Below are 22,605 nucleotides of genomic sequence, written 5' to 3' on the forward strand. Positions count from 1 at the left end.
TCCTGATGCTGAGTCCCTCTGCACAGCTGCATGCCAGACTAGCCCACTGTACCCTGGAAGGGTGTCTCCTGCTTGTATGCAACTGTGGACCAGCTCTGACCTGGGCCACCCCCTGAACTTCTCTGCCATCCACTGGGCTGCAGCCACACCTTCTCCAGCGGTCTGAATCCCAGCCTTAAAGAGGAGGCCAACTTCCACTTCATCCCTCCTTGGAAACTCTCCCTTAGCCTAAGGGCATCCTTTAGAGCTTCTTTAACATCTTATTCCCTGTTATAATAATAATTCTTTACCGTAAATTTACCCTGTTCAAAATATTGTATGATTTCTGTCTCCTGGTTGAAACTTAACTGACACAATTATATCTTTTACATTGTTTTTTTCTTACCAAGTCTTCTAAATCTGGTGTATATCATACTCTTACAGAATATCTCCATTCAGTCTTGCCCCATGACAAGTGATTGATGGCCATGTATGGCTGGTGGCTGCTATATTGGGCAGCACAGCTCCAGATCCACGGAATTGTATCCCATTGCTGCAATGTAAGGATCTAAAATGGAATTATTTTTTTCTCCTCATCCCAATTTCCCTTCCACCGTTTTCTCTATCTCATGAAGTGGCACCACCACCCACCCAGTTGCACAAATCAGAAATTTAATAATCATATTGATTCCTGCTTTTCTCTTTCTCCTCTCACCTCTAAATTTTGTCTACTTTAACTCCTAAACAATTAGTTAATATGACAAAAAAATGAAAACTATACTATAAGCAAACAAAACTAAACACAAAAAACTGAACAAAAAAACTAAAGCAAAATTCTAAAGACGTACAGTTTTTGAAAGGTCTTTATGCTATTTCTTCCTAATCAAAATTCCAGCTTCTTAAAAAGTATCAACACTCCATATTAATAAAGATTTGATGAAATAAGCAGTCTCATAGACTGTTGGTAGAAATGTAAGATATCTTACATTTTCTGATCTTTCTGGAAACAATTTGGTAATTTAAATCAAGTATTTTAAGTGTTCATACCCTCACATCTTACTCCTAGGCACGCTCCCCAAGAAAATATTAGGAGATCCACTCAAAGATTCATGTGCAAGGATGTTCATCATGATGTATTTATAACAGAAAAAAATCTAAAAACAACAGAAATGCTAATGATAAGAGATTGAAATAACTTATTTTATATAAAAAAGATGTAACTTTGGGGACCAGCCTGGTAGCGTGGTTCACGTGCTCCCCTTTGGCAGCCCAGGGTTTGCAGGTTTGGATCTCGGGTGTGGACCTAGCACCTCTCGTCAGCCATGCTGTGGAGGTGGCCCACATAAAATAGAGGAAGATGGGCACAGATGTTAGCTCAGCAACTATCTTCCTCAAGCAAAAAGAGGAGAATTGGCAACAGATGTTAGCTCAGGGCCAATCTTCCTCATACAAACACACACAAAAAGATGTAATTTTAGAAAGACATCAAATATCATGTTTTTAAATATACTTTTTAACAAGTATTTTTGTTTATATTTATAGATCATAAATTTTTATCTAAACAGAAATTCCAATTTTTAATAAACAACACAGTATATTTACTTAGGAAAAAAAGGGTGCAAGAAATTTATTTTTAAAAATCTGAGTGGTGGAATTTATTCATTGTTCAGAAATATTTATTGGGTTCTCTTTATGCACCAGGCACTCTTTCAGGCACATGGGTCATCACAGCTGCACTAGCCAGCTTCTGAGATAGTCTTCAGTGCCCCTTGCCTGCTGGTATTCAACTCCGTCTGTAGTCTCTTTCCTCACTGAAAAGGACTAGCATGTGTGATTAATAAAATACAGTGGAAGCCATAGTGTGTGACTTTTTTTTTTTATAATACTCTTTTCTTAATGCTTTTTGGCGAGGAAGATTGGCCCTGAGCTAACATCTGTTGCCAATCTTCCTCTTTTTTTTCCTCCCCAAAGCCCTGGTACGTAGTTGTATATCCTAGCTGTGGGTCCTTCTAGTTCTCCTATGTGGGATGTTGCCACAGCATGGACTAATGAGCAGTACATAGGTCTGTGCCCAGGATCTGAACTGGTGAACCCTGGGCTGCCAAAGCAGAGTGCGTGAACTTAACCACTCAACCATGGGGCGGGCCCCAGTGTGTGACCTCTGAGTCCAGGTCATAAAAGACATTGCAGTTTCTCCCTTGCTCTCTTGGATCACTCAGTCTGGGAGTAGCCAGCTTCCACGTCACAAGGATGCTCAGTGGCCAGCACCAACCTGCAGGCATGCAAGGGAGATGCTTTGCAAGCAGATCCCCCAGCCCCGGTCAAGCCTTCAACTCACTGCAGCCCCAGCCAACATCTAACTGAAACCTCGTGAAAGACCCTGGCCCAGGACCATCAGGCCAAGCCCCTCCTGAATTCCATACCCACTGAAATCATGAGATAATAAATGATGATTGCTGTTTTGAGTAACTAAACATTAGGGTGATTTATTATGTATTAGAAAACAAATATAGCAGCGAGCAAAACCAGATAAAAACCTCTGCCTTGATGGAACTTACATTCTGGCAGCAAAAGACAGATAACACACAAAATAAGGAAACTATACGGTACGCTGCATGGGGACAATGGGATAGCAGAGATGGGGGGCAGGGATGTAGCAAGACATGTGGTTTACAGAGGCAGTTATGGAAGCCCTCACTGAGAAGACGACATTTGAGAGAAGACTAGAAAGGGCTGAGGGAGGAGCATTGCACATGTTTAGGACCAGAGAGCTCCAGGCAGAAGGGTCGAGAAGCAAGAGCACACCTGGCATGATTACAGAACAGTAAGAAAGCAGTAGGGGGTTGGAGGGTGCACATGGGGTTTCACAGTCACTGTCAGTACTTTGGCTTTTATTCCGGGTGACGTGGGGAAGACTGGAGCTTTTGAGCTGACGAACATTTTAAAAGCAGGATCCCCCGGCTGCTGGGATAAGTAGAGCTGAAAGCGGGGGAACCAGTCAGAAAGCTGTTACGATTATTCAGATGAAAGAAAGATGATGTTGAGTTCGATCAGAATGCAACAACTGCTGGTTGTTCCTTTTCTTCTCCACTTTTCTGAATTTTCCAAATTTCTACAATGACTCTTCATGACTTTTCTAATCCAAAAAGAAAAAGAGTGTTTAAGGAGCCAAATGTTGGCGAAATACTCTAGAGTCTTCAGTATTTTTTGTTGTATTTATCATAATATATGTGCATATTCTTAGTTGGACATAATTCTTAGTTGGATCTCAACACAACAAAGAAAAGAATCCAAAACTGTTTACTTTAGCCTGTGTAGACTCTGAACATAATAATTTCAACTGGAAAACAAAATCATTGTTGAACTTTACACAGTTTGAGTGTTTACAGTATCAACCAAACTGGATAATTATAAAGCACAGCGTCCTTTCTTTTTTTGCTTTTAAGCACTGTTGAAACGTGGACCGTCGAGCTGTAACTTAACAGCACACTGCCTTCCTTGCTTTTGCCAGTTTTCTCAGTTTTAACACCCACCTGCTAAATATTTCACAATTCCTGTAATTTTTAACCATTACTTGCATTTTAACCAAGCATCATAAAAAATGTGAAAGGACTTTGCGTGCCCTTTGAATATTTTTATTGCCTCTGTGATATGCATTTGACTGTCCTTCACCTTCAAATGTTTCTGTGCAAGCCCTCCTTTATGACCGTCATTAGTGCAGGCTCGGGATTTCTAGGCATTTGGCCAAGAGATTCCTCTGGATAAAATCTGCTTAATCAAATTAAAAACATATTTGTCGACAACTCACTGCCAAGGAACAGTGCTACAAGAAGATTAATAAAAAGAAGTGTTCTTCTAGGGATTTTTTAGTCGTGCTAACGATTACAGAGCTCTAAAGTCATTTTTAGTGGATTGGCTACAATTCCTTCTCTGCTTTTTGCACTTCAGGGAATTTTATTTCATTCAGCAAATGTTTATGCCACATCTCCCGTGCACTGGAATTATGGAATCCTGGATGGGGACACAAAGGTGATGGAGTGATGGACCCAGCCCCTAGAGAGTGCATTGACTAACTGAGACACAAACACATGCAGGTAATATGATATTTGAGTCTTAGAAAGTACATAGTGAAACTCAAGCCTGTGACCTGCCTCCTGCGGCTTTATCCTAATCTGCAGAAGCGAGTCATTTCTCCTGCACTACAAAGGGTTAATCATCTCTTTTCTTTTACTAGTCCTTACCCTCCAATATTTCCAGGAATTTGACCTAGATAGAAAGGTGGAGGGTCCTGTCTGTTCTGCTCTACTTTATTATATAGAATATGTTACAGATGTTTATTCTTAGTCTAAAAATTAATGCTTCTGTCCCTGAGGGGTTAAAGGAAAAAAGACCCCCCATTTCCATAACCAATTATGAAAATTCTCATGATCTAATTGGTTCCTGACAAGAAATGCAGATTTCACTGGGCAGTAGCTTTACTATTTATTTGACCCACAAACAAACTATACGGAAATGCAGAATGTATATCTTTTTTTTTGTGAAGAAGACTGGCCCTGAGCTAACATCTGTGCCTATCTTCCCCTATTTTATGTGGGACGCCGCTACAGCGTGGCTTGACAAGCAGTGCTATATGTCGGCAACCCGGATGCAAACCTGTGAACCCCAGGCTGCCGAAGCAGAGTGTGCGAACTAAAACACTACGCCACCAGGCCAGATCCTGCATATCACTTTTATTGACTGTCCTTCATGCACTGGGTACCCAGAGGAGCTGCAGCAAGTGCATGGTCATCCCAGGCTCTCCATCTCCTCATTAGGCCTTGTCATTTATTTCCTGGACTGCTGCCTCCCTGCCTGCAACCATCGTTTCTTCCAATCTACTTTCATGCTGCCAAACTAAATGAGTGCCCTACAACAAGCCATACAACTCTGGGATGTGTGCGTGTGTGTGTGAGTGTGTGTGTATCAGGGGGTGTGAAAGGAAGGGGAGCCCTTCACTGCCTATAGAATAAGATCCCAAACTCTGCTATCTGCTTGTCTCCATCTTTTTTCTCCTCCTTCCTCCCTCCCTTCCTCCCTTCCTTCATAATTCAATCTAAAAGACAGTAGGTCTTAATAGGGGAGGGGACACGGCAGCATTCTAGGTAGGGTCAGAGCCTGAGCAGGGTGTGGAAACCATTTCTGCAGGTGGCAGCAGCCAGAATGGATGGTTTGAGCCGAGTGCGGGCGAGGAAGGAGCCTGCATGGGGTGGGGGTGGGGGAGGTGGCCACAGTGAAGGAAGGTTGTTCACAAACAGATCAATCAAATGAGTACGATTATTTAGAATCACCAGAGCCAGGTTTCTTACTGATGGGGAAGGAATTAATAAATATGGAAAGATAGAAAACTAAAATAAACCTTATAGTATTCAATTGGAATTGGAGATTCTGGCATGAACTCATGTTTTGTACATATAGGAATAAATACAGTTGGTGAGCTGTATGAATGTACATAAATAGGTAGAAAGACAACAAATAGTATGTACATACAGTCTTGCATCACTTAACGATGGGGATACATGCCGAGAAAAACCTTGTTAGGTGATTTCGTCCCTGTGCGAACATCATAGAGTGTACTCACACAAACCCAGGTGATGTAGCCTACTACACACCCAGGCTTTATGGTACTAATTTTACGGGACCACTGTCATATATGAGAAGGCCTGGCAGCATCAACATCCCAGATCTTGTCTTCTGAATATCATTTTCCACTAAAGGGTGCCAGGGGTCCTTGGAGAAATGACTAATTCTAGAACTTGGGAAGCATAGGTCCAATGAGCCTGGAATGCTTTGCTGTGCCAGAAAGCAAGGAGGTGGTCAAAGAATGACAGGGACAGGTCAAAAGGATACCCTCAGTGGCCAAATTTGGGACAATGTGAGCCTCAAAATAAGTTACGATAAAAGACTATAATCCACTGAACAAAATAGCAACCCATGAGCCCATACTGATATAAATAAATAAAAGAGTAAATAAAAGAATAGAAGAGAGAGCTTTCACTTACAATGGAATGTCAACTGATGACTACAGAAGGAACAATGGAAATATAAAAATTACAATTTGGCAATCACCATAGTAATAATTAATTCAGCCAGGAAACATCAATGTGTACCAAAACTAGCATATAAAAGTTTGATGAGGAATGGGATATTTACATAGTCCCAAACAGCTCCTCACAATACACTTACTGATTGAAAGGGGAAAAAGGGTACCTTTATAGTGGAGAAATCTGGCAGATAGCATATTAATCCAGTGATCAAAGTTGATGTCCCCCATAACGGGACAAATCAAAATCATACAGCACCTCATGGGATGCAGTGAGATCCCAGCATCACTTCTCTGGTATTTCCACCCCCCAAAAAGTATGTCTTGAATCTAATGATGAGGAAATAAGAGAAAAACCGCAACTAAGAACATTCTACGAAATAATTGGACCGTTATTTTCAAAAGAGTCAATCCAGGAAAGCCTACACAAGATTGAGCTGCTCTTCCAGATAAGAGTTGACTAAAGAGACATAACAAAATGCAACACTTTATCCTGAATAGGATCTTTTTACTATAAAAGACATCATAGGGATAGTCGATGGAGTTTGAATGGCGACTGTGGATTAGATAGTAGTAATGTATCCATGTTAATTTCCTGATTTTTGATGGCTGTGTTATTATGTAGGAGAATATCCTTATTTGTAGGAAGTACACACTAAAGTATATGGGGTCAAGGGGGCCTCCTGTCAGTAACTTACTCTCAAATGGTTCAGAAAAAAAGCTTGTATTATTCTTGTAATTTTTCAGTAAGCTTAAAACTACTTCAAAATCAAAATCAAATAAACCATTCCTGGTTGTCAAGGCCCTTCATTAGCTCATCTTACCAGCCTCATTTGTAGGGCATCTCCACATCCCCACTCCTGCAGCCATACTGGACTGCTCCCCTCCTGCAAACATAGCATGTCCATTTCTGGGTCTGTGGCTTGCTTATGTCATACTCTATTTCTACAAGGTTTATAGCTCCATTTTTGCCCAACAAATGCTTGAGTGTAAGAAGCATATAACTCTTAAATGTTTGAGTGTAAGCATATCAGAAACATCATAAAACTTAAATATTTAAATTGATTTAAATCTGGCTCCAAACTTTCACTGTTTAATTTGGCATAAAAGTTTCATCTCAGTCTCAAGCACATGGGAAGCAGGTGGCTTACCCAGGACCCAGGAAATGGAAACTTTCTCTAGTCTTCAGTCCATCACAGCCGCTGCTGAGGTGCTCAATATCCGAGTCCAGGTTTCATTTGAAGGCGGAAAGCTCCATCCTTTCCAGGACACCTGTTGGTGAGGGAGGTTATGCTACTGCTCCTCAGGCCATGGTGCTGTGTGCCACAGGGACCTACGTCTCAATCAAGCACGGGCAGAAAACCCCTAACCACCCTCTTCCCAGCCACTTCTTCAGTCTCCAGAAGCTCATCTTCTCCCCTAGAATTCTGCTATTTCCCTTTTCCATTCCCTAAGAAGATGCAGGTAGGAATGTCTTCTAGGTATCTGCAAACTTCCATTTTCAGTCCAGAAACATGAAAATCCTTGATAACCATCACAGGCAAGGAAAGCCAAACTCATTACATAAAGGTTTAGCAGTCTGAGAAAGCTGGAAGGAAAAGCGCCTTCCATTCTTTCAAGCCTCCTATTGCTTTGCGGATAAAACATTAATAAGTCGACCAATTACGCCACCATGCTGCTCTTCTCCTAAGATGGCTTAGTTACGTTTTTCTAAAGTTGTACAACTGGTAAAGGGCCAGACAGGAAATATTTCAGGCTTTGCAGGCTACGTGGTCCCTGTTGCAACTACTCAACTCTGCCATTGTAGCGTGAAAGCTGCCCCAGATAACACGGAAATGAGCGTGGCCGTGTCCAGCAAAAGTGTGCTTATGGACGCTGAAATACGAATTCAGTAGAATGTTCATGCGTCACAGCATGTTGTTCTTATTTTGAGTGTTTTGTCATTTTCAAATGTAAAACCATTATTGCTCATGGGCCCTACAAAAGTAAGCAGTGGGCCGGATCCGGCCTTTGAGCTGCAGTTTGTCGATTTCTGCTCTAAGACAATCAGATGAGAACTTTAACATGAATGTTTCCAGAATTCAGAATTATTTCCTTCCATTACTAGCACATGTTGGTGCATTTATCATAGTGTTTAGTACTTTCTGTCAAGAATAATCATTTCGTGTGCATGCATCTGTCTGGCCAGGTGACCGTGCTCTCTTTAAGAAGAAGAAATGGTCTTGTACTCCTTTGAGCTCCCACGGAGCCTGTGTTCAAACTGTTTCCACTGAGTGAAACTGAGTGGTGGGGAGAATAAAGCTGAATAGAGGAAGCAAGTTTATTATGAAGAATCGTCTATACAAGGCTGGCTTTGTTCCAGCAGAGGGCTGTGAGTTTTGTTATAGATGGTTTGTAATTATCTATGTGTGCTCTCATTTTCTTCTTCTCCCTAATGATCTTTCTTTACTGGTTGAATTGCTTCCAAGACAGTTCTGTGAGGAGCATGTCTGTATAAAGAACTCTCCGTTGCTGAGTCTCGACAAGGAAACTAAGGTTTCCAAAAGATGTTTTTTCCATTTATGATTTATTCATCTTTAAGATTGTTAGAAAACCTGGACATATGATATTTGTATGCATTTTTAAAGATTAGTAAACTCAAAGCTATTTTTTATTTAGATATATATATAGTTCTTTGTATATATATGATTAATTTAGTTCACAGGTAAACGGGTTTTAGAAAATTACCATGCTTCTTTCTTTTGTCTTAGTAATCCCTTATGCTTTCATGTTTTGTATTTTCTTAACTTTGCACAATAATCCTGTGAAGTCGGTTGGACAGGAGTAGAATTAAGACTCTTTCAGCTAGGAGTGGTTTTAAAAAGAAAAAGACCCAAGATAGTTTAAGCCAAAAAACCCCACACTGTTTTAGCTTGGGTAACTGAGAAGTCCAGGAATGGGTCTCTCTTCTGCCTATGGCTGAATCCAAGGACTCAAACGACAGCATCAGGGTCCTGTGTTCTGTTGTTCAGCTCTGTTTTCTTTTGTGTCGTGCTCCCCGCATTCTCCCACAGCAGACAAGCTTCCTGCAAGTTGCTGGAGAAGATGGCTGCTAGTAGTCTGGGTTTCACATCAGCCCAGCACAAAGACACTAAGTGCAAAAGACAGCACTCTCCACTAGCTCTAGGCAGAAAATCTTTAGAGAGGACGGTAATTAGCCACCCAACCAGGACCACTTAATGGGAGGACAGGGGTTCCCCAGAAATCGGTGCTAAGGGACTGGCCTGTGGCCGAGTGGTCAAGTTCACCCACTCTGCTTCTGCGGCCCAGGGTTTTATGGGTTCAGATCCTGGGCGGGGACATGGTACCGCTCATCAGGCCACCCGAGGCGGTGTCCCACATAGCAGAGCCAGAAGGACCTACAACTAGAATATACAACTACGTACTTGGGGACTCTGGGGAGGAGAAGAAGAAAAAAGAAAGAAAGAAGATCGGCAAGAGATGTTAGCTCAGGTGCCAATCTTTAAAAAAGAAAACAAAGGGACGCTGGAAATAATGAATGTTCTCTGAAGTGGGTATATTCTCTGATGGCCATCTACCTATGGGAAAGGGAGGCCCAGTGAAACGAAGCAACTTTTCCAGGTCACACTGTGGTTGGGGACAGAGGTAAAATGGAAATCCTTGCCTCCTCACTCAGACATCATAAGAGCCTCTGCTCTTGCCGGTATAAACATACCGTTTCTTTGGTGCATGCATCTCTAGCTCACCATTTCAAAATAAACAGTAGGCCCATATATTTCATAAACACTATAATGTCACTCCAGCTATTTTTTTGACTTCGGCATATAACATCAGTAACTTCACATTTGAGGAACCATAATTATACCTGTCTCATTTGCCTCCGTATTCGTGGATAACCGGCCTTGGGGAAGAATCGAATGGTTTTCTGTAGCTTTGGTTTTGTTTTGGGATTGCCTGCACACATGACGGGCATTTTAAACCAGCATTCTCAGGTGTTTTTTAAAAGTCACTCTTTAGAAAAAATACAAAATTGAATAAAAATACATTGACAAGTAATCATTCCCCTTTCCTTAATATATCCCATAATTTTTTGTGACGGACATAAACATAATAAGACGATTTCCTGTAAAAGCGGCTCATCCTTCCAGAAGCAGGCAAGGGGCTGACCTGGCGAAAGAGCGCGTGACCGGGGGCCAGACCGACGATTCTAGTTTGGCTTTGTCAATTATCCGTTGTGTGGATACCCGCAGACGGCTTAAACTCTGAGGTTTAGCAGCATCCTCGCTTGCAAAAGGGGAGCGGTGTTACGGCCTTATTTGGATGCTTAGAGCGGAGTGTTACAAAATGATATATAAGTGTCAGACCGTCTACATTTGTTTAAAATCTGACTTTTCCAATGACCTCAACAAAATAAGTAGAAAAACATGTGAACACTGTCACTTTAATGGAGACATCATCCCCCTGCACGAATTGAGTCAGTTTTCTAGAAAACTCAACCCAGAACGTCTTACTGGGAAACATGCACACAGACACACAACCGGAAGGCAAAAACGTTTCTTCCAAGTTTTTCTAAGCTCCCCAATACTTGTTTTACGACCTCTCTTATTTCTCGTGCCTCTGCCGCGCTGTGAGAAGCTCCTTCTCTGAAGCAAGGAAAGCACAGGGAGAAGAGCCGTGCAACCCCCGCTCCTGACAAATGTCCCTTCCGTCACCGCCCGGGATGCCGTCCAGCCGCGGGCTCGCGACCACCTGCCGGAGCGGGGCGGAGGGCCCGGCACTCGCGCCACGGCCTCCACGGCCCCGACGGCTCCGACACCGCGGGGGCTCCGTGCCCGCGCCCGCCCCGGGAAACCGAGCCTCCAGTTCGCGGGAGCCTTGCGGACGCCCGCAACCCCGAGCCGAGCAAGCGATGCCAACGGGGCGGGGCTTTCCCGTGATGGGCGGAGCTTAGCTCTGTGGGCGGGGCTTAGCCGTGGTCGGGAGGCGGGCTCTGCGGTCGAGGGTTGGCCCCGTGGGCGGGACTACGCTCGGTGGATGGGAACCTCCTCGCGGAGGGACTACGTCTTGTGGGTGGGGCTACAGCAGGTGGGCGTGGCTTACCTCCGCCTGGGACCAGCGCTCGTTGGAGGCGACTCCGCTCCTTGGGCGGGACTACTGCCAGTGGGCGTGGCTTTTCTCTGTCTACCTCTCGACCTCAATGGCATCTCCGCTCGGTGGGCGTGGCTCTATCGGTGGGCGGGGCCTATCTCCCTGTAGGCCCGTGCTCAATGGAGCGACTCCTCTCTGTGGGCGGGGCTTATCTCCGTGTAGACCTGAACTCAATGGAGGCGACTCAGCTCCGTGGGCGTGGCTCGCTCGGTGGGCGTGGCTTCTCCGTCTGGGGCCTGACCTCAATGGATGCGGCTCCGCCTGTGGGCGTGGCTTGCCCGGCGGGCGGGACTGCGGCCCGTGGGAGGACTCCTGACTGGCTCCCTCCTTCCGGAACTTCCTGGCCGGCTGCGTGCGGACGGCGTCCCCGGGAGCCGGAGGGGCGGCCGAGGGTCCGCGGGTGCGGTGAGGGGTACGTAAGGACGTCCTCCGGGGGGCCGGAGTGTAGCGCGCGGGGCGGGGCGGACGGCCTCGTGCCCGGGCCTGGTGCTCGGGTGGCTCCGGCGGCGGCGCGTGCAGGCCGGCCGGAGCCCAGTCCCTGCAGGGCCTCCGACCCTCGGCGGGTCCGTGGTCGGTCTGTGGTGTCCGAATCCCCTCTCCCCCTGCTCGGTCCCGCTCCCCGAGCCTTCCGCAGCGTCCCCGCCGTGCGCTGCCCGTCCCGGCGCCGTCACTTACGTCTCGCGCCTGCGCGTTTCACGGGTGTGCGCATCCGCGCCGCACCGCAGCTGGTGCACCGTGGTTGACTTGTGCACAGAGGGCTGATAGCATTTGGGGTACTATTGGAAGGACTTTGGATTACTGCATTTGAGGGGATTTATTATGTGTATTTTCTACGTCTTCTGTAATCGTGGATTTTCTACTGTGTTCGTTTTTTAAGTGGAAGTATTGTTGGGGTTCAAAAGCGTTGCTGGCTGTTAAGTAGTTTCCTGAGGCTAGACGTTGCAGGAGGATATAGGTTTCGGTCAAGAGATACAATGTGAGCGAAGGAAAGAAAGGCCGAATGTACAAAGTGTCTCCGAAAACAAATAGTAGACGAGGCTGGGGTGTATAGGGAGGGAGCAGATACATTGACAGGTTTATGCGGGATGCCGGGACAAAGCGTGTTGCTCCTTAGGCATTGAAGAGCCGCTTGGAGGTCTTCAGCCTCGGGAAGGCTCTTCACACAGCGCTATGCAGCACAGCCTGGAATGCCGATGACTTTTAAGTCAGGGGTTGGCGATCTTTCTGGGAAGGGCTAGATAGGAAATCTAGGCTTTGCGGGCCACAGTTGTAGCAGGAAAGCAGCCATAGAAAATAATTCAATATGTATAGGTAGCTGTGTCCTAATGAAACTTTATTTACAAAGACAAGTGCCTGACTTTATTTGGTCCATGTGCATATTTGGCCCTAACCCATGGTCTAACCAAATAGTCCTAGGGACTATCGCAGTGACCCGGACATCATGTTTTTGTATTGCATTTTTACTCATGAATGAGAGGCTGTATCATCACGTAATGTGAGCTCTGGGTCTAGTCTCCCTAGCTTTGAATCCTGGCATTCCCTGATTACTAACATTGTCACACTGGGCAAATTCACTTCTCTTTGCATTCGTTTTTTTGATCTGTAAAGTGGAGATAAAATACCTCTCAGTAAATTAGTTAAAGCACGTAAAATGTTAGCACAGTGTTTGTTCACATAGTCAAAGCTCAATAAATCTTAACGGTTAATATTTTTTAAACTGTTCCTCACATGCATTGTTAAATATAGATTTGAGAGATGTTTCTAAGGTAGAATTTACAAGCTTAGTGTGTGTTTAGCTATAGAATGAAGAGGACATCTGAAGTTTGAAGGCAAGAGCCATTCACATAGAGGTGATATGGAAGTTGTGAAAGTAATTTAACAGAGAGGGGGAGGTAGGAAGTGCAGGACTAAGGACTGATTTAGAGGAGGTGCATGCACACGGGAGAGAAAGTGGGGCAAGTAAAAGGGAATGAAAAAGAAGGAAGGAGACAGAGTCCGTCCTGGAGTCTGCTCGGAACCAGAATGGTACAGTCGTATGTCATTAGCAGAGGGATAGTTGCTGACAGTTAACATGGTCGGATGCTGACAGAGCTGGAAAAGAAATTGTGTGGATTGATTACTTGATGAGCTCAAGCAGCAAAAGTGACTGGGTACCCGCTGTGGGCTGAGTGCTGGAGATGCAGAGGAGGGTTAGATACACACTGCAATAAACAGCAGGAAATCTAGAAGAGGCAGAAGATGTGGAAATAATGCAATGCATGCAGCAACCTTAGAAATAATTAGAAGTAAGATGGGATTTGTAGATTTAACTGGTACCTTTATTTTCAAAACTTAAGTTGATTTATAGTTCATAAAGGTGGGCAGCCTAATTGAGCTCCTTTTCTTTCTTTCCTAGACAATGGCCAAGAACAAACTAAGAGGGCAGAAGTCCAGGAATGTATTTCACATAGCCAGCCAAAAAAACTTCAAGGTTAAAAATAAAGCAAAACCTGTTACCACTAATCTTAAGAAGGTGAGTATTAAAGTACTCTAACTTTATTGTTTACAAGCAAAGCATGATAGTAAAGCTACTGAAAAGCTGATGCTATTCTTTAAAACAGGTTCTTAGCCTTTCCTACAAATGGAAGATGATTTTATATGTTTGTTTTAAAAAAAAAAGACGAAAAGCCTCCCTTTCTTGAATCCAAATGTATGAAAAGTAAAAAGCATTTTAACTGCAAATATGTGAGACTCCAAATAACAGTTTAATAGTTATGTCAGAGCATAGGAATCATAAAAAAACATGCTATGGAAAACAGTTCTTAGCTCTGAACTCAAATATATTTAAGAACCTCTTAACACAGCCAAGACCTGGAATGTCAGTCAGCACCCATTCTTATTTCTCTGAAGATAGGTAAAACTGAGACAGAAATCTGTGAAATGAAGATAAAATATTTTGTTTCTTAAAATGCAACATTTGAAAAGAGAGGAGTTTCTTTATCTCCTTTGTTTTTATTTCAAAACATTTAGGAAATGGGAAATTTCTTGATCACAATTAAGTAGATTCTTTAAGAAAATGTTTTCAAGTTTAAGTCATAGGTGGAGTCAGCTCTCCATGACTTAGTAATTATCATAGCAGTCCATAGAAATGTAACAGTTTATTGTTCAGTTTTCATGACCTAGCTGAGTTCAGCTTTTATGACTTTGCAAATGCTATAAAGGAAATAAAGGGGTGACATGAGCCGGGTTTGGGAGTGACAGTTTTACATAGAATTGTCTTCAAAGTCAACAGTGAAGCCAAGATCTGAATGATAAGGAGCTGGAAATGCAAAGACCTGGGAAGTGCTGGGAGCAGCATGTTCTAGGCAGAGAGAATAGCAAGTGCGGAGGCCCCAGGCAAGGGAAGAGCTTGGCGTCTTTGGGGAAGATTGCTTCCATAGTAAATACTAGAAGCTTTGTGGATGCTAATGAAAAAGCTCTAAGAGAGGGAGATCTGTGGGTAGGCAGCCTGGTTGGAGAAAGGATCAAATAATCTTCTCAGAAAGTAGCCTAACTTACTAGGGGGAGGTTGTAAGGTCACCAAGCACTATAGAAATGGTAAATTGAAGTTTGTGGTCATGAATTTCAAGTGAAGCCAGTGGGCCAGTTATGATTTTCTACAGCTTCAGTTTTAGGTTCAGAAAAGGCTGATGCAAGTTGAGTTTGACTAGGCTGCCAGGCGAGTTCGATTAAGGGAGGGGAGAGAAGGAAGGTTAAGAGAGTGTAAAGAAGTGATTGATGAAATGATGGCCATGGAATCTGTGCGGCTTTTAAAGGAAAAAGTGAAGATGTGAAAAACAGTGAAATTGGTGGCAAAAGGTTTCAGTGAGATTTGAGAATTGTCAATAAACTAAGTGAACTAGAAGGACAGATGGAGCAGTTAGTTACAGGTAATGATGCAGCCTAACGTAACCCATGGGAGTGGATGGCTGAGGTGTGTGGTGGAAAGGATCTTTGGAGATGAGATGAGACCTGAAGGGTTAAGAGGCAGTAGGATTAGATTTCTGTTGAAACTGCTAAGCAGTGACGCCAGGCCTGAGGTCAGTGAGCCAAGGTTTGAGATCTCTCATGAGGAGCAAGTATGATGGTGTTGGCAGGGGACAGTATGAGGAAAGGGATGTCAGAATGTCCTGATGCCTGAGGTGCAAAGGAGCTGAGCGTTCTGAAGGAGAAATGGTTTAGGAGCAGCAGGAAAAACAGGAAACAGAACCTTGTATGTGAAATTTCCCACTAGGAGTCTAAGAATTTTAGTGTGAATTATCCCCACAGATTGGTAGGGGGGATAAAGGAGTTTTTACATCTTTTGGTTTATCAAGGTTGAATTAAGGTAGAATATGTTTTATCACTAATGGTTATAAGATGATGGATTAATGCTCTTTTTCTTTTTTAAAAGATAAACATTGTGAATGATGAAAAAGTGAACAGAATGAATAAAGCTTTTGTAGATATACAAAAGGAACTTGCACATTTCTCGAGATGCCTTTCCCTTGAGCCTCTGCAGAAACAGCTGGTGAGTACAAATCATATCCTTTTGTTATAGCTAATAAATTAAACTCCAGATTTTCAAGGCCTGTAAGTTGCATGTAGTTTTTAGTGCCTGGCTCTCTAGGATACCTGGCTCTGAAGGATGCAGAGCCTATTCAGTCATGTTCAGACTCTAAACCTTTGAGTCCAACTAGGAGAATTTATTGTTCTACTTCCAAATGTATGACTAGGAGAAATTAAATTGGATAATGGATTATATATGTCATTTTTGTATCTAAATTTTTTTGTGTGAGGAAGATTGGCCCTGAGCTAACATCTGTTGCCAGTCTTCCTCTTTTTGCTTGAGGAAGATTGTCGCTGAACTAACATCTGTGCCAGTCTTTCTCTATTTTATGTGGGATGCCTCCACAGTGTGGCTTGACGAGCGGTGCTAGGTCCATACCTGGGATGCAAACCTGTGAACCCTGTGCCGCGAAAGCACGTGAACTTAACCACTACGCCACTGGGCTAGCCCCCTCTACATTTTTAATGTAGATGTTGTTACCTATTTTTGTTAGATAGCCACTGTTATCTAAATTTTTAAATATAATGCTTTTCTCCCTACAGATTCCTCCGCAATGCCAGGAAAACGAACCAGTTAATGTTGACGAAGCTACAAGATTAATGGCTCAGTTGTAATACACTGATGATGCATCCAATTCCCCAAAAAGACCAATAAATTAAATGTTTTATACAATTTTATTTTTAAAAATCTTGTTAATGTACAGGCATTGGCACATTTTAAAAACAAACTACATAAACAGATCTTTCCTATAATCTAGGAAAGTGGAATGTCAGAAGTCAACAAAATGTGATAAACTTAAAGTGCTAAAACAGAAGGCACTTCACAAAATCTGTTCACTGAAACAGGAACATAGCCTGGTTTACATCCTTCACTTTAGAAGTGGCAGTGAATGTCTGGCGTGGAGGACACAGAAATGGGGACAGTTTCATGGCAGTAAAAATGTAAGACAGACAAGTGATGAGCCCTTGGCCAAACTTTCTGTTTTTGACGACCTTAAGTCTACTTTAACTCTCCTCTTCTAAGAGGAAAAAAACAGAAGGATTCAGAATTAGAAGAAAAGTTGAAATCCCAGAATGTGATTACTTAAGGGTGGTGGGGGGCTGGTGGCTATTTAATCACTTTTTATCATGAAGCAGAGCCCTTTGCTTGATGGTTGAAGTTTTGTGAAGTAAAAAAGAGAAAGTATTAGGGAAGAACACTTCAGAATCAGTGAACTAAAAAGGTGTTACATTCATTATTTTAAATACTTAGGTTATTAAGAAGTCTAAAAGGTTACACAGTTAGAGGTAGATAAGAGTCCCGAGTTGCCGTGGAATCTAATAATTTAGTATCTGGACATCAAACAGATCGCACACTCCTTCATTATCGTCTAGATTAAAGTTGTAGTCATCTGCCGGGGTGGGGGAGAGCCGGAGGAGCGGAAACACTGCAAGCAAAACACAAATTGCCTGTTAAAGATGGTTTCTGCAAATGCGTAATGGTGTTTAGCAGAAAACACTCTCAAATACATCAGTCCTCGTCAAGCTATGTTTCTATGGTACACAGGAATTTAGGAAAATAACGATGAAATTAATGAGTTGTATTTAGTGTATGTTTTGAAAGATTCATCATAGGTATTAGCTTGAGAAATATAAGTTAAAATTTTTATTGGTTGAATGTGTTACTAAAATATATGATTCAAAAGCCGGTCAAAGTGTTTTCTCTGATCTGCTGAATTAGCTCCCACTTTGAGAACAGAAGCAGGAGCTAGAATTAAACTTCCTGATGTTCCTGCTTCTACAGAAACGTTGACTAAATTTCCAAGTGCTTACTGTACCATTTGCTAATTTAACAGCTGCCACTTCCTAGGTCTCAGCTGTATTTGTTAGGAGCCAGGACTTTGAATTTAAGAACTTAACAGAAAGGTGAAGCCCACAGAGTAATTATGAAAGTAATTAGAATACGGTAGCTAATTGATTTTTAAGAATTATTTCAGATTAGATGATGACACGGCGAATGTTCGTAATAGTTTGGTGACTTCACATGGGCAGCCTGAAATTGGCCGTGGTGGAAGTATTTATACAACTGGTTTTCAGATGACCTGTTCACTTAAATTATTTTACTCCTGGCCAGATTCTTCAGGAGTGAAAAGGACTAGTGTGCCAACAGCTTAGCAGTTTATTCAGTGAAAGTGATAAGTATCCCCTTAAGGATTCTTTTCCCTTGAAATGAAGGCAAAAAAAAAAAATTCTCAAGGATACCTATGATTTACTATAAAGCATTATCAAGGGAGAATTTTCATGAATTATCAAAGTATGTTAAGCAGGTAAAAAATAGAGGTTCATTTCTTTTAAAGCATGTGCCACTTATAAATTCTAGAAAAGCATTAGTAATGTATAAGGTCGTTTATAACATTTTAAACTACTTACCATCAGAAGACATTAACTCATCAATGATATCTCCACTAATAGATCCTATTGGAAACAGAAATGGGATAAAGTCTTGTTACATTTCTGTTTATATATTTTAACAGTAAAAGGCACTTATATTTAAACACAGCATATATTGAGCACAGCACATATTTAAACACAGTACATATTAAGCACAGTTATATTCCAACAGCGGTTTGATTAAACGTACAAAATTAAAGTACTAGAACTTTATGGACAGAGCATTTTCATGAGCGCCTACCCTCCCTGCATTAAACTTCCAAACTCAAGATGTAGACCAAAGACTCATTACCATCTCTCAAAACTGACTCGGTTTTACAAAGTCAGTGGTACCATGATTGTCTCAGTCCCCTGACCTTAAGACTTCCCCATCACTTTCCATTCCTCCTGTTGAATTTATCTCCAGGTCTCACACATCAAACGCTACTTATTCTGCCTAAAAGGTATTTCTCAAATCTGTTCTTTATTTCTCTTTCCAATCCCGTTGTCATCAACCTATTTTAGCCTTAATGTTCTCTCACAGTGGCATAACTGCACAAATTTTCACCTTTGCCTCTAACCTCTGCATCCCAGGGCCGAAAGCATCTTCTCTCCTCATCATGCTACTCCTGTGCTCCCCAGCGTACGGTCCTAGTCGTGCCACTTCCCTGGTCAAAAATCTTTACTGGCTTATTGGCTAAGATCCTAACTCAGTCTGATAGTCAAGGTCCTCTCTAATCTGGCCCCAAATAACTTTCCCCGCTGTTTCCAAATACAAAACCACGTAGAGAAACTAAATGCTCAGAATTTTTTAATGCTTTATGGAAGCCAATGTACTGTGTCTAAGCTAAACTATCTAAAGCCTGCCTGCTTTATTCATCCCAAATAGATTACAATTAGATTATAAGCTTTTTAAGGCTGACGCTTTCCCTTGTGCATCCCCATGGCCTACAGTATAGAAATACTTACAGGAGAAGGAAAGGAGGGGAGGATATAAGTGACTGAAGCTGATAAATATTCTGTGTCCAGTTAGATTTTTTTAGCCCCACTCTTAACTACTGTATACTCCCAGAGTAGTAGACTTATGCCACATCCCAATGAGACATAATCCCAAAGGTAAAAATACACAAATTGGATTATGTACTATTACATGAGAGGTTTGAGTTATCTGCAATTCTACCTCCAGATGGGCCTGACTAAGCCTCATTCAGCATCACTGAGAATATCTGCCATGGCTCCTTTATTTGGAATCACTAAGGAGGTGCTAAATAGCTATCTATGAAACCAGGGGAAAGACTGAGAGCCCAGGGAAGTTTGTACATTGAGGAGGTGTGGTCCCTCTTCCTGAGGCCCAGTTTTTAGTTTTAGCTATTTATCACTTCACAGATAAAACAATTTAGGAAGGCAAGAAAGATGTCCTAAATAATTGGAGTTGAGACCACTTATCAACTCTATAAAACTAAGCTTTCCAAATAAAAAGTATAGCAACAGAGAATATGGAGAAACAGGAAGCAGGAGTCACAATATTCCACACTAGTTTGGTTTTTCTTAAAGGCAGCTAGAGCACGTTCAATAATATGTCCTAGAGTTACTAAGACATAACCTCACAATGTAAACCTCAGATAAAAAGCTGACATACATGAACAGTAAAAAGGAAGGGGGAGAGGAACAAATCTGGCTTACTTTCAAAAATGCAATCCTAAGGAAAACTGTAAACTTTGGCTCATTAAATATCTTTCCTTTGCTCAGTATTCATAGTTCTACACAGTCTTAACCACGTTACATTGTGCCTGATTGTATATTTCTGAATATACTTATTTATATACATACATATACACATATACACAAACAGCCTATGAAACAAATCTGTAGTATTATAACTAAAGACAAGATCTGTTTTTAAATTTTTCTCATAATACCTATTCCAGAGCTGGGCACACAGGAGACACCAAATTAATATTTCTGATTGAGCTCAGCTTGCTATTTTGCCTCCGGTATTAGATAATAACATCACAACTGACAAACTGAGAAAAGCTCTCCACGTTGTTTACAGCAGTATTCATATTTTCCCCTCTCTACTTTTTAAAACAAAGTCCTGAACCCACCCGAAGATAAGTCTGTGGCTGGTGTCTGCTGAAGATTCTGGCTTCTTTCGGACACGTGCTGCTCAGGCAGATTCTGAGTCGCCGTGCTGGATTTCTGTGGAGTCACCGGAGTCGAGGACTGAGAGGAAGGCTGTGTGAGGTCATCAGGTGGGGGGACCGGAAAAACCACGGGCTTAGAAGAACTGGACTCTTTATTTATAAGCAGCACGTGGATAGGTCCTGAATGACTCTTTAAATTGATCTGGTATTTCTTTTGTCCATTCTGACCCTTTGAAGTTATGGGGTATAAACAAATGAATGAATATCAACATGTCTTGCTACCTTGAAACATTAAAAATAGGACAGGCAAAGATGTTTGGGAGTAACTAAAACCACACAAAACAAAGTCATTAGGTCAGAACGCAAGAGTAGAGACCAACAGTAGAATTGAGGGCTATAAACCACTTGCCCCTAAAAATAAGCTTTTCTCAAATACTGATCGTCAAAAACTCTCAGTTGTAGAATTCTGGCAGCCATCCACTTTTACTGTAATTGTACGAGTCAGTGCATTCTCCATATATATGGACTCCATTGCTGGCGTCCGCTGCCATGGGTGTGGTCATCTCAACGTGCTGTCTTAAATGACAACTATGTCACAAGTCAAAACTTTTTCCCTTCAGTAGGCACAAAGACAACTGATTTTTCCTACAGAGATATAAGTGTAGAGTTCCTCCGTTTCAAAGGTAATTTGCATCCTGAGGGTTCAGAATCCAGTAATATAAATGCCTACATACAAACTACTAGAACAGCTCTGGAGAGGGAGGTAGATGATAATAGTAATCTTTTTCTACTTCCTTTTTTGGTTGTTATAGCTTTCAAGTCAGTTTGTTTTAGGAACTTTGAATCCGAAAACTAAAATCATGATACTTACATTAGCATACACTCAATAATTATCTTTGACTCAGTAAGTCAGAAAATGTTTTTAAAAAGACCTAATTTAAAGCAATGTATTATTGTTGATATTTAAATTGAACTTTTCCCTTCGTTAGGATTGTTATGTTAGTGATAGAGACTGATTTTTTAAAATTATTGACTACATCATTACTCACTCTCTGATATCTCACAGCTCAAAGAAAAGCAAATCTTAAAAAAAGTAAAATGTTAAATGATTCATTCAGCCACTTCTATAATTTTACTAAAGTACTGAACACATCCAAATTCAGATGTCAATATGTTCAAACAGACATGAAAGAGTTTACACACAATCACTCATATTCAGCTAAAGAAAATGCATTTGTCCCTCTTGAGACAGCAGATGCATTTTAACAGAAGTTATCCTACATACCATTTCTGGAATAGGTACCTCCAGCTGTGTACCAGAAGGTGCTTGAATGGCCAAAAGTGTATCACCTGGTCAAAAAAATAAAGATTTTAAGATTTTAGAAAATACCACTGCTCCTGGCATACAGTGGCGAGAGTGTGTGCTCTAGACTCAGAATGCTTGGGTTTGAATTCCAGAATAGGGGACCCTGGGCTTCGGTTCTCAATTCTGTAAAAGGGGCGAAATATACTTACTGTATAAGTTCATTTTGAGGATTAAATGAAGTAAATAAATATATTAGTAGGTCTTAGAAGAGGGTGAATACTCAGTGTTAGCTCTTTTATTAACAAACTCAGCTCAAGTTAATTGTGCTTTCATTCAATCTTGTGGAAAGGCTGAGATTCTTGAAAACTTTTAGCCTCAAATAACACTGTTTACTTGAAATATCTAAACTACTTAAATGAGTGGGGATACTAGAGACTAGGTATGATACATTGAAATCTAGAGCTTAAGTCAGCTTACTTTTGAAGCCAAATTCTACAGTAGTCTCTGTAGAGCTGAAGATTAAGAATATTTCCCCAAACTTTCTTCAAAAGCTCAGGAGATATGGAGGCAAAGCAGAGCAATAAGGCCACACATATTGCCAACGCAGTCTTACATGGAAAATCAGATTCCACTCAGCAAGGTGGTTGGCAGATTTTGTGTGTGTGTGTGCATAATACACCAGGCTGTCCTTTTATTAGCCATGCATAATTAAATATAAATGCACATGCAAAATTTCATTTTACTTGTGTTATATGTAATTATGGGAAGACAGCTCCTCCCGTTTTAGTTAATACATTATAGCATCATTTCAAGGGGAGGCATGGGGGTAGGGAATGGAATAGGGTTAGGATAATTCTCCTGGTTACAAAATGGATTCACCTCACCCTGTCCTCATGCTTTCTTTGGGTTCCATTTGTGACCAGCACACTTGCTGCATATGGTTTCATAAACAGTGCCAATGAGAACAGTGTTCT

General features: G+C 41.8%; 3 protein-coding genes across 3 annotated transcripts in view; 1 reads left to right on the plus strand and 2 right to left on the minus strand.

Annotated features, from left to right (window-relative positions):
* Nucleotides 1-11,490, minus strand: part of CA13 (carbonic anhydrase 13) — a 77,981-nt gene extending 66,491 nt beyond the window's left edge. Inside the window, exon 1 of the mRNA XM_044780337.2 lies at nucleotides 11,159-11,490. The gene's annotated coding sequence lies outside the window, so the exon portion shown is untranslated. The remainder of the gene's footprint in view (nucleotides 1-11,158) is intronic.
* RBIS (ribosomal biogenesis factor) lies at nucleotides 11,479-16,445 on the plus strand. Its single transcript, XM_014839142.3, has 4 exons — nucleotides 11,479-11,618; nucleotides 13,602-13,718; nucleotides 15,618-15,734; nucleotides 16,316-16,445. The coding sequence occupies exons 2-4, from the start codon at nucleotides 13,605-13,607 to the stop codon at nucleotides 16,385-16,387; spliced, it is 303 nt and encodes a 100-aa protein (XP_014694628.1). The 5' UTR covers nucleotides 11,479-11,618; nucleotides 13,602-13,604; the 3' UTR covers nucleotides 16,388-16,445.
* The window catches only part of E2F5 (E2F transcription factor 5), a 35,309-nt gene continuing 29,132 nt past the window's right edge, over nucleotides 16,429-22,605 (minus strand). The window contains exons 5-8 of the mRNA XM_044780331.2: nucleotides 21,611-21,675; nucleotides 20,287-20,554; nucleotides 18,182-18,226; nucleotides 16,429-17,199 (exon numbers count right to left, since the gene is read on the minus strand). Of these exons, the coding sequence (XP_044636266.2) occupies nucleotides 17,090-17,199; nucleotides 18,182-18,226; nucleotides 20,287-20,554; nucleotides 21,611-21,675 (488 nt within the window). The 3' untranslated portion in view covers nucleotides 16,429-17,089. The remainder of the gene's footprint in view (nucleotides 17,200-18,181; nucleotides 18,227-20,286; nucleotides 20,555-21,610; nucleotides 21,676-22,605) is intronic.

The sequence above is a fragment of the Equus asinus genome, chromosome 12, assembly GCF_041296235.1.
Source record: "Equus asinus isolate D_3611 breed Donkey chromosome 12, EquAss-T2T_v2, whole genome shotgun sequence".
In the NCBI taxonomy this organism is placed as follows: domain Eukaryota; kingdom Metazoa; phylum Chordata; class Mammalia; order Perissodactyla; family Equidae; genus Equus; species Equus asinus.